Here is a 12109-nt window from a genome sequence, read left to right on the forward strand (position 1 = left end):
AGCGGTTGTTGCTTTATTTTGTTTGTGATTTTTTCTATTTTTTTCCAGAGGATTGCTTGGTTTTGACAGGTCAGGCAGCAGGGTTTTGGACGAGGTCTTTAGCGAGAGAGGACGGAGAGCTCTTCCAGGATAATAAGGCGCAGAGGTTGTCGTGTACTCGTAGACATGTGGAAAACGGAGCATTTTGGGGGCGAAGAGAGGGGCCATTCATGCAAAGTCAATTCCGTGGAGCCCAGAGAAATACCGCCGAAGCCCTGTTTGTGCAGCTGTGCCCGCTGATCGAATTACAGACGCGCTCTCCCCGCAGCCCCGCGCCAGGAGTCACAGGGCTGCTCACTGGGGAGGCACTCAAGGCTGTAGCACATGGGGAACTAGCTGTTGTTGCTGTAGTGTATTAGCATCGCCATCTTGATTGGATCTTACATAATGCTGCAGGTTATGTGAGGGATAGACTTGTAACACCTTATCATAAGTAACCAAACTTTTGTCCAGTAACAGTTGAGAATTCGACTTTCCTCTGCATCTCGCTCCGTGTGTCCTGCTGGTATCATCGCGCTCTAACCCACCTAGCAGGGAGTAATTGGGCCAAAGCTTTGGTTCTCTTTGGGTCAGAGGAGGGGCCTGTCATGGCAGGGCCGCTGGGGGTAAGCAGAGAAAGCGTGTCCCGGGAGGAGGCGTACTAACCGTCATGCTGTAGCTCCACTCTGACAGACTACAGGGAGCGCACTGCCACGTCGAGCCTGTCAGCCGTGCCAGCAGCGCGGGCTGATCACACTGGCCTCCGCTGGGACTGCATTACTGAAGCCTTTCCTCTTCCTCTGTTTTAGTTTTTGGGGCAGGGAGGGCAGGGTAGAGCGTGGGGGGGTATGGAGGGGTATAATTGAGTGCACACAGGGAGCATGGTCTCTCTATCTTATGATTCGGAGGTGAAGACAAGCGCCCTCGGGGGCCCCCTGTCAGAGCGTTTGGGCGCACTCTGTGCAGACTTCAATAAAAACACACAAAAAGAATTCCCCCACAAGGGCGCCCAGCTGAAGTGCTGACGCCAACGTAAAAGATCCCGTTTGTGTGAATCATTTAGTACACGATCCTGACAATAACAGGAAACCCCCCTCTGTCCTCCTCATTGTCAAGAAATGAGAATCACAAGAAGCACAGACAAACCAAATGATTTTGTTCACACATGCTTTCACACATGGTTCACCTATATATCCTGGTAGCTCACCTCACTCTCTCCTGTATGCTAACTGTATGCTGCATGACAAATGTCAGGCACACTTACTTGGAGAGTTTGTTCCCTTTAAGCAGGAACTTGGCACGCGGATGTGCAGTGGGACAGCAGTGCTTGAGAGCATCAGCAGCAGATATTTGTGTGAAAGTAACAGAATTGTTTGAAGGTGTTGTCACAAGCTCACAGGTTCCTGCTGTGTGCGTTCACCGGAGGGAAATGGCGCCTTCTCAGCCCTTTTGTCTCTTCCCTCCCCATTGTTGTGTTTAAACTTATTCCTCTGTTTAGTTGTTATCACTTTTATTGTGGTTAAGAACCACAGCATGCCTGTTTTTGTGGGTTTTGACGGAGGGGGTCGGAGTTAAAATTAGAGGAGTTGCTTTTGCGCTGCACTTGGAGACATGTCATCTTGTGGAGGCGATGGGGAGTCTGTCAGTCACTGCCTCGGTGCGTTTTAATCATGCCTGTCCCACTTGGAGCCGCGCTGACGGTTGGAGTGAGGGTTCCCTCCCCTGGACAATACCACCACACACTCACACCATCGCACGCTCTGAAGTCAGACGCAGCAGACGCCTTTAAGAAATCTGAGACATTTCTTCCTCAAGTTAATCCCGCAAATTCAATGGGGGAATCAAACCGTCTAGCAAATTTGAAGACGTATCGTGAGCGTGTCTGAAGGTTTTTGTGATCTTTAAGATAGATATGACAGCTGGAAGGAGATTGGCAACAAAATAGCTGGAGTTTGTCACTAGAACAAGAGAAGGGAGAGGATGGGATAATCAAAACCAGAGACATCTTAGGAGCCTAATGAGCAAGGGCTCCCCCCAAGCGAGCAGCAATAATAGCGTTTTGTAATTCTATAGCCGCTTTAATAATACTCCAAGGGAATTTCAAAAGACATTTCTTTGTTATGCGAAGTAGGTTATGTTTTATATTTATCATAAGGCAGAAATGATCACTGGAGAAGACTAGAAGCGCCTACAGTTTTGGTCCTGTCTAGCAACGATAAACACACCTAGATGTGGTGCTGAATAGAGCTTTTTTTATGTTTTTTGTTCAAGAAAATACTAAACATTCTAAATGATATTACTCAGATAATACAAGAGAGAAAGACAGTAAGTGGAAAATGGCAAGAAACATGAATATTATTCTTTTTAATAAATTTTTTTATCTGAAATTTAAGTTGCTGTCAAAAAAGTATGATTAAAGAAATGTATGGCATTACTTTCCATCACTTGTTATGTTGCTAACCCCTTGTGACTGATGTTAGAACCCTATCTCGCAGTTGTAAATATCCATTTCACACAAGTATGCAACTTTTTTGACTTCCCACGAAAACTCATATAACTATCTATAAGAAGAGTATAAAAATAAAAGTAACCATTTGAATCTTTATTGACCCCTTGTGGCTGGAGTTAAAACTTTATCTCGCTGCTGTAAAAATCTACTTCACACCATATGCTACTCCCCAGACTTTCCCTTACATTTCAGTTCTTTCAGCACTGCCTTTTAACAAACTAACTTACAAGTTAAACCGTACATTGATAACCCGAGTGCTCTACTCTGATTCGACTTCTTCTGGACTGACCGATACTGCTCTTCTACCCTTCGCCCGAGCGCTGTGTCTGAGTGCCTCTCCAGAGAACCGTCCTGGAGTGTGTTAATAGACAAGTGCGCTCTCTCTCTCTCCCTCCCTTTCTCTCTCCCTCTTTCTCTCTCCCTCTCTCTGACTGAATAGACCACACTCCATGTCAGATAAGGACCATTCCCCTCTCATGTCCACCATGTCTCACAACAACTCCATGTGTCAATGTACGGGAGTTAAATACAGATGTCCACGTGTGCAGCCTGGATGGAGAGAGCATCGAGTCCACAATAATGCGACCGCAGAAGATATTTAGTTAATAGTTAGAAATGTTGTTTTTGCCAATTGTAACTGGATTTTTCTGTTTTAAAAATGTGGTAAACAGAACTTCATTTTATTTAGACTATTTGCAGCTGTCCAAACGCATTCCTCACATGTTAACGCATCCCAGTTATTCGCCATGATGAATCTATAATCATGTTTCACAACATTTCGAGGACAAAGCACACAGTAACTAGCATGCTAATCCTGCACCAGCCATACGTCCTGATTTGCTGCAGATAAATAGGGTTTGTTATTAGATCCAGAGAGCACACAGCAGCCTTACTTTGACTTACTAGCTTCTTTTACAATATATCTGTGATGGCGCAAAGCACATTTTACTTTATTACATGAAAAAAATAAATAAATCGAGTACAGCCTGTTTAAACCTCCTCACACAGACTTTTTTAGATTCTCACTATGTTCTAATGCTGCTTCGTCATCCTCATAAAATAAAACCTTACCTGGAATTGCTTTTTTTTTCCATATCACATCTTTGAGTAATCATTTGGCTGTCTTCCCTCTCCTTAGCTGAAAATGCTTGGCCCCACTGGATGATGTCATCAGGTGGTGATCCAGAAAGTATGTGCTTTTAACTTTCCCTAAGTAATGCTACACTGACTGCAATGCTCGCACCTACTGTTTTAGCCTTATTTACACTGATTCACTTCTGAGCCCTTGAGTTTTCTGTTGTTATTTTACACAGATAAATTAGTTTAAAAATTTGTTAGGTTGGGGGGTAGTATATTTTCCTCTTTCGTCTTCCAAGCTCCCATTAAACGTAATTAGGTTTCATTTTAACTAGCCCATTATTAAAGGGCCCATATTACGCTATTTTCTGATCTATGTTAGAATGTTGCTTCAGTCCAGGAATCTCTACTGAACTAAAGGTAAAACGAGATGTTAACTTGAAAACTACAGCTTCATGACATCACATTTTCAGCTTCGGAAATGTAGAATAAACCAGGATAACTCAAACATGTGTGAATGAAACAAAACACAACTCCTGGTAAGGTTTTAACAAACATTATAACATGTCTTAAAGCTCACAAGAATCAATTTTGTGTAATATAGCACCTTTAAATAGCCATTTTTTGCCAACCTATCATCCCAACCAGCAATTGGCAATACTTTGTCATACATGCAAAATTATAATACCCTTACTTACTCATAGCAAATGAAAGTTAAATGAAAACTGAGCTTAACACATAAGTACTTCAAATATTCCTCTTCATCCCCGAGCAATTAGTCCAGTGGTGGCCCCTTTGTCCACTCCACCATTGTGTTCTTTGTGGCAGCTCTTCTCTGGCACCTCCACTCTCTCCCTCCTCCGAGACGCCCGTGCACAGATCCAGGGCTCCGAGTTGAACCCACAGTTGGTTTAAATGTAATGAAATGTATGTCATGTTTCAGACCCCCCTACGGCCCCTAGATAACTCTGCCTTTGACAGCCAGGGCCCCCGTGGTTTCTCCAGGCCTGATCTTTAGCCCCTGCAGGTCCCGCTGACTGTTCCAGGACGCCCGCTATCCGTTCTGGGGTGGACTGGACGGCTCATGCATTTACAGTAACGCGAGGGGCAAAATATACACACTCGAAGAATATGCGTCTGCTGTTATGATACATGAAACCGTTTTAGAGTAAACAGTGGCTTTTACAGAATGGTGACATGAACTCAAGATCACTATCACCTTTGCATTAGCTGCTGCTGATTGTCAGGCAAAAACAGCAATCATTTTTGTTTTGTTTAGTTTTTCTGCATTTATTTATTTATGTATATATGTATTTATGTATTGCCCTTTTTTTAACACTATTTTTATTTTAGCTGCACACATATTTCATTTTAAGATCTGTTCAAACTGGGGTGGAACAAAGAGAATAGTGTGTATATATACATAAACATAAAAAATGCCCTAGAGTAGAGTGTTAGAACATTTTTATTTTTAAAAAAAGCATTGGTATCACAATGATATTTTATTTAGTATTTGCCATAGTATTATTTAGGCAGACTAATAAACTAGGATTCCTCAAACATGTGTGAATGAAACAAAATACAACTCCTGATATAAGGTTTTTTAACAAACATTATAACATGTCTTAAAGCTGACAGGAGTCAATTTTGCATATTATAGCACCTTTAACTAGTCATTTTTGCCAACCTATCACCCCAACCAGCAAATGGCAATACATTTTCATACATGCAATATTACAATACCCTTATTTACTCATAGCCAATGAAAGTTACTTAGTTTTAGATTGAAACAAAGAAACATCACTATTATCTGGGCCTACAGGGTTTTTACCATAAAATAGTTCAAATGTATTGTATAAACATAATGTACATGTGCTATATGATTAACAAACCTAATAGCCAATATTATCTGAGGAATAGGCATTATCCACTGAGTCTGCTGTAAGGAATTATTAGAGATGATTGACTTCATTAAGCCCCATAAACATAGCTAAGAGTGTAAACAATTAGCATTTGTTGTTGTATAATTAGCCTATAAGCTACATGCATTAGATTAGTAGGTGTTTTATGCTAAAATGAACAACTAAGAGTTTAACTGTTTACAGGGCTCATATTATGCTATTTTCTGATCTGTGTTACAATGTTGTTTCCTCATCATAAACCTGCCTGGAGTTGTGTTTTGCTTCAATCACACAAGTTTAACACACAAACCTTGCAGGTTTAGGTTGACTTCTTTTCTCAACAGAAAACACTCTGTTCCAACTTGTGATGTCATGTGCTTCCCTGGGTAGTAAATGGTAACATCATGAGGTGGAGCAGAGCATTTTGAGCTTTGGAGACGCAGACAGACTAATAATAATGGATTACTCAAACATATGTGAATGAAACGAAACAAAACTAAAATTCCAGGTAAGTTTTTGAGGAGGCAACAACATTCTAACATGGCTTAAACATCTTTTACTAAGGAACGCCATCTTTATGTTTCCTAAACTGTATCTTACCTCAATAGGCCTATATCATTGATGGTAATGTCTTGTGGCTGACATGAAGGTAAACGCGTGTGTTGAGATGGTGCAGCTAGCGAAGCATGTTTCTCCTTTTAGGGCTTAATAGAAACTATGGCAACAGAAATCAGGTGCGTTTTGTACAAAAGGCACCAAGCTGGGTCGTTCCAGATGAGGCACATTCAAATTTGAACAAGCGCTAGGCCTATATCACTACTGTTTCCTGCTATCTGTTTATTCATCCTACATTCAATCTCTATGTAAATGAGAGCTATGAGATCAGGCCAATAGATGTGCTTGGAATTTTGGACACATTATTACACAGGATTTTAAGATATTCCGAAAAGCAAAAGTGGTTCTTTCTGTTCTTTTTAAGAAGATGCAGTTTCTCATTTCGCATGTATTTTTCTTTTATCTATCACAGAGAACAAGCATAAGATACAAACAAGATAGACGCATTGTTTGTGAGAAAGGATTACTGGTAATATTCTCAGTGCATGCAGTACGAATGTGGTAAGATCAAAACTAAAATACATATATGAGTTATCTGGACATTTTTAAGTTGTTGTTTTTTGTATTATGGCTATTAATTTCATGGAACAGGAGCAACAATCAGCTCTCTGTTGACTGAAAATTATAAATTCTAGGTATACATAATCATTTTAAAACATTAAAAATGCACTGTGTAACTTTGTGACAGTGTGTGTCCTGCTTGCTTGTCTTCATAGAGATGTTCTTGCCTTGCCTGGAATGTTCCACAATAAGGCATTCAACTTTTCTTTAATGTTTACAAATGCAAATGCCTTGAAAAAGAAGCCATTTGCTGTGAGCAGGGTATAACCTCTTTACAGATCTAGAGATATATTATAAGTTTAATGACATACTGTAAAACATGGCCAGTACAGTAATAGCACCTTCAAGTAGAAAAGCAAGTGGCGTACCCTCCAACAGAAAAGTAGATGAATTGTGTTATTAGTCATATATCAATAGGACATCGCTCAAAACCTGAGTATCGTGAAATCAAATCCATGTGCTAAATCCCGTTGACACAGATGCCTCAGCTTGTCTTGGCGCATACATGTCCACTACATTAGACAGTGCGCGCGAGGTGGGAGGGGTCTCAGCGTGTGTGCATCCACTGCTGTCTGCTCCGCGCTCTCGTCAGGCCAGCAGGGTGCGCCATTCCAATTTACCCATCAGGCCCCGGAGGCGGGGGGTAAACGCAAGGGGGCACCGCCGCCGGAGACTTCACATCCGAGGGACACGAGATTACCATGGTGCCTCCCCTCTCGTGCGGAGGTGATGAGGGAGGAAGCAGACAGTTTGTGGGGGTAGAGAATGGGGTCGGAGGGGGGCGGTCTCCATGGCACCCTGGAATCCGAGGACTTGGTGTTTTTGAAGAGAGGGGCTGCCAAGTTGCACATCTGTCGGACACCAGGCACAGTGGTGCGGCGGGCAGGCGCTGTCGGCACTCATTCCCTTCTCCACACTCCCGAACACAGAAGACAAGCGGCGCTCAAACTTTTCACACCAAGCCACGTTTCGGAAAATATTTGGTGTTCCATGTGAGATCTGTTAGGGCGAAGGTTAGCTTAAATGGGTGTTAACCCTTTTTCATTCCTTATATAATTTATCAAGAAAATCGATATCCAGGTATTGATGGATAAAGTCCATATAGTAATATTAAAAGCAGTGCATGTACTTTATACTGTCTTCAAAATGTGAAAAACACAAAGGTGGTCAAAAGTTATTATATATAACACCATCACAGTAATGCTAACAACAATTAGCATGCTGACAGCACACTTCCTGATTCTCAGATGATAAAACAGAAACAGCACACATCAACCATTTCTACCATAGGAGCTGCTTAAACAATATATACTGGGGAAAGTTTGTATTTTGGTCAGTTATATGGATAAAAATTGGATACAGTCACCTGTCACTTTTTTGAGCCTTTCCCTTAATATCAAAATTTAGTTTAAAATTTCAGTAATGTGACAACACTAGAATTAATTAAGGATGAAAATGCCAAACTATTACTGAGGAGAAAATGTGACAGGAACAAATAAGCAGAAATTGCAAGGACCGAAACAGATCTAAACAAAGTGTATTCTAAACCTAAACCAGGACTAAACCTGTATTAAACAAGGACTAATTATTATTAAAGTTTGGAGAGCATGGAGGACTTGGGTGCACAATATCACAACTAAAACAAGATCAGGACTAAACCTTTCTCAAGTATTTCACTCCTTTGTGCTAAATGTGGATTTGATGAGGCGACCTTAGCTCACTGTTTTGTAGATTGTCACAAGATTATGTCCCTTTGGTCTGAGATATTTGGAGATCTATCTAAAAAAAATAACTTGTGTATTGAAGTCAGAGTATTGGGTATATGCAAGAAAAAAAAAAAAAAAGTAGATTTGCAGCGAAAACATTGCAGCAAAGAGAAAGCCTTAGAATTTCAAAATCTTCAAAATGATGGATTCAGGAAATGCCTGAGATTCTCTACATGGGGTGTTTACACTTCATTTTAAAATATAAATATTAAGTTGATTGAAAACCACGTCTAAACCATAATGATGTTCAGTTGCAGTTTTACTTGTCCTGCTTTGAGCCATTTTGGTCTTAATGTAAACATGGACTGGCTCTGTTCTAGTCCAGGTCTATTCAAGGTTTAGTCTCAATTTTGATTTGTTGTTTGCGCAAGTGTGAACTCATTTATAACTTTATCTCCAGAGGGCCTCTAAAAGAAGCCCCCACAGAGTACAGTTTTTGAAAAAAAAAAAAAACTGTGCACATGATGTCCCTGCTAGCAAATGCAACTTTCATCTAGGTTAATCACTTCAGCATGTTCAATCTGAAAGTGGGGTTTGCTGAAATTGCCAGCACAGGTTTGTAGACTTAGACACTTGTATGTTGATGTTGGATTGTGTCGTTCCCCAAGTGCTCTGGTAATGTGCTGGTGAAACTGTGCAGCAATGTTCCTACGGTGATCATTTCTGTAAAATTAAACAAATTAAGTTGAAGAAAGTTGGCTTGAACACAGACATTTTACTTTCAAGTCAGGTTAAGATCTGTAATAGTGGCATTTTTAATTTTATCTTCTGTATCATTGTTGGTTGGTCGTTTTTTTGGGGGGGTCACTTTTGCTCCTTGTCTTGACTGTGTCTAATCTTCCTGGGGTCCTCATCATACAAAAAGAGATCCATAAAAGCATAAATACTGTTTAATTTCATAATTGTTTTGCATCTCTCCAATTTGTTATGCTCCAAGCTGCTGCAGTCTCTGAAAACATCGCAATTTTGGACATATTATGTAAAATCAATAGGGATGTAACAATAACCAAAATATCGTGATATTGTATTTTCAAAGTTCTCAAAATAATATCGTGGGCCCTCACAATATATATGGAATTCCAAGTCTCTTTGCTTAAATTAAGAGTTATTGGTGCAGCAATAGCTAAAAAAAAAAAAAAAAAAAGACAGAGGGAACTACATAGACCATGATCCTTTGCTCCATTTCAGTGCAAACTACAAGAAGAAATAACAGTTCTAAGCACTTTTAAATCTTAGTTCTTTGGATTAAGTCTTGTCAAGGCATTTTAAGAGGAAAAAGTAGCATATTAGCAATTTTAGCTGTTTAGCCTCCACAAAATACCACAATAAATATCGTACTGTGAGATATATATTGTGAAAATATTGTACAGAGAGATTTGGATATTGTTACATTCCTAATCGTGCGCCTCCCCACCGTATCGTGAGCTTTCCCATGATATCACAATAAATATCGTATTGTGAGGTTCATACCGTGACGATATCATATCCTGAGACTTGGATATCGTTACAGCCCTAAAAATCAACTTTCACAAGCTCTTAATTTTTTTTATCACAGTGTTAGATCATCAATAGCTTACTCAAAGTTCTATACAATTGGTCCTTGCTGGTTTTAGTAATGCTTTAGTAAGTCAGTTTTCACCTGCCCTCTATTTCCACCCACTGTTCTGTATTTATGTATGATTATTCTAAAAATGTTACCTCTTTCACGATTTAAATATGTCACACAGTATTTGCTCTGGTGAAATACTGCTGTGAAAGGATGAGGCTCAGATTTACATTGAACAAAAGGTGAAGTAATAATTTTTGTATACATTATAAGTGATACTAATAATACTATCCACAAAGCATAACATAGGCCCTTTAAATGTGTATCCAGACAACATTATTCTTGCATATATGCAGAAATATCATAAAGCTGCTTGTCTATAACGCTTTAAGACAAGCAAATCCCTCTCCTTATGTTACCTCTTATACACAATAGTAGCATTGTAAGTGAAGCTAACTGTCTCCCTCTGCCTATATCTGAGTGTGAGCCAGCCCCTGCAGCCTGTTGAGAAGACGGGACATTCCTCTCCGTACGACTCACTCCATACGCCCTCGCTGCTGCCATCACTTAATTATAAGCAGGTGTTTTCCTCTCCGTGTGTTGTTTCGTCTCTAATAAAAACGAATGTATAAGTCCAGGTTCATAAAGCTGGATAGAACGAAGAAAAGAGAAAACGGGGGGAGAGTGCAGGAAGTGGCTGAATGTGCTGCGTGAAGCAAATTATTGCCCCCATGTAGATTCATCAGTTCCTCCCTGTTGGATTAAAGAAGGGCCTTTCTAATGAAGTTCGCCCCGTCAAAATGAAGGGACTAATTCTGATTTAGCTGAGGTAATGAACTTCCCCTCTCCTGGTGAGAGAGGCACCATGGGGCGACACGAGAGGGCCGGGCAGCGGGGAGGGAGGGGGGAGAAGAGAAGAGAGAGAAAGAGAGGGAGAGGGGGGTGGCTCACGGGGCGACCAGACAGGAGAGAGATAGAAAGACGTGGACAGAGCGATGGAAAGCATACATAGGTGGGGAGAAGAGAGAGAGAGAGAGACAGAGAGAAAAAAATTATGCAAAACGCCTGTCTCGTATTTGCTGAGATGTATTAAATTTCCTGTGTTATATAAAATTATGCTAATGTGGCGTGGCCCGCTGTGAGTGGCGGCTTGCTGGTCCCGAGCATGCGTGGCTGGCCGCTACACGGAGCGCGCTCAGTGGGACTCGGCTTTTCTATTAAGGAAAACCTCTAGACACCTGATGATGAATTCTCTCTCACCAAATGTTCCCCCCTCCATTTTTTTTTTTTTTTTTTTTTTTGCGTGGAAAATATGAGCGCTTTTCTAAATGACTTTGGAGAGCCCGGCGTGGCGCGATGAGCCGGGGTTGAGGAGGTAGGGGAGATGGGAGGAGGTGGTCCCTTTGCAGCAGGCTAAGGGAGTCAATTAAGGCTAGCGCTGATAATTGTACCCCGCGCTACGCAAGGGGCTAGCTAATTGTACGACGTAGCATGCCGCGAGTGAGACCGTGGGGCTGGCTCCTTTGTGTGCGCGGACCCCCAGGAGCTAACCGTTCTTCAGCCTGACAATGGCGCAGACGGACGGGCGGCCAGGGGTGGGCAGGTGCCATAATTAACTTTTACATTCAGGCCACTCATTCTGTGGAGACGAGAAACACAGATCCAGGTTAGCCGAGCACACCTACTTTCCTCAAGCTCATTACTAGTGGTGTAAAGTCTTCCTCTGTAGTGGTGGAAAAGAGGGTTTGGTCTGCTGGTTTAGTCCGAGTTTAGATTTCTGTGTGGTTTTGTTCTGGTTTTGTAATTATGTAGTATTTCACAGCCTTGATATAGTTAAAAAGACTTCAGTTTTGTAGTTTAGAATGATGGTTTTAATGCGCATATTTTTTCCAAATTTTAGGTTAAAGGAACACTGCACAACTTTTTCCCTGGACAGTCCACCACTTGTCTCCAGGATGATATTGAATTTTCCAACTTAACTATCTTGCTTTTATTCAATTACCGTATTTTTTGGACTATAAGGAACACTGGATTATAAGGCAAAATATCAATAATGTTGAATTCTCTCATCTGTTTTCATACATAAGGCGCATCAGATTATAAGGCGTGTTAAGCG

General features: G+C 41.1%; 1 protein-coding gene across 3 annotated transcripts in view; it reads left to right on the forward strand.

The window, feature by feature from the left end:
- The window catches only part of LOC110157604 (zinc finger protein 521), a 141001-nt gene that overhangs the window by 88847 nt on the left and 40045 nt on the right, over positions 1 to 12109 (forward strand). For 2 of the 3 annotated variants that reach the window (XM_055152126.1, XM_055152124.1), the window contains one exon: positions 3666 to 3716. The exons of the other annotated variant lie outside the window; for it this stretch is intronic. In XM_055152126.1, the coding sequence (XP_055008101.1) occupies positions 3666 to 3716 (51 nt within the window). The remainder of the gene's footprint in view (positions 1 to 3665; positions 3717 to 12109) is intronic. 3 annotated transcript variants of the gene reach the window in all.

The sequence above is a fragment of the Boleophthalmus pectinirostris genome, unplaced genomic scaffold (genome assembly GCF_026225935.1).
Source record: "Boleophthalmus pectinirostris isolate CB_2022bp ecotype Guang Dong unplaced genomic scaffold, ASM2622593v1 HiC_scaffold_16, whole genome shotgun sequence".
Lineage (NCBI taxonomy): Eukaryota > Metazoa > Chordata > Actinopteri > Gobiiformes > Gobiidae > Boleophthalmus > Boleophthalmus pectinirostris.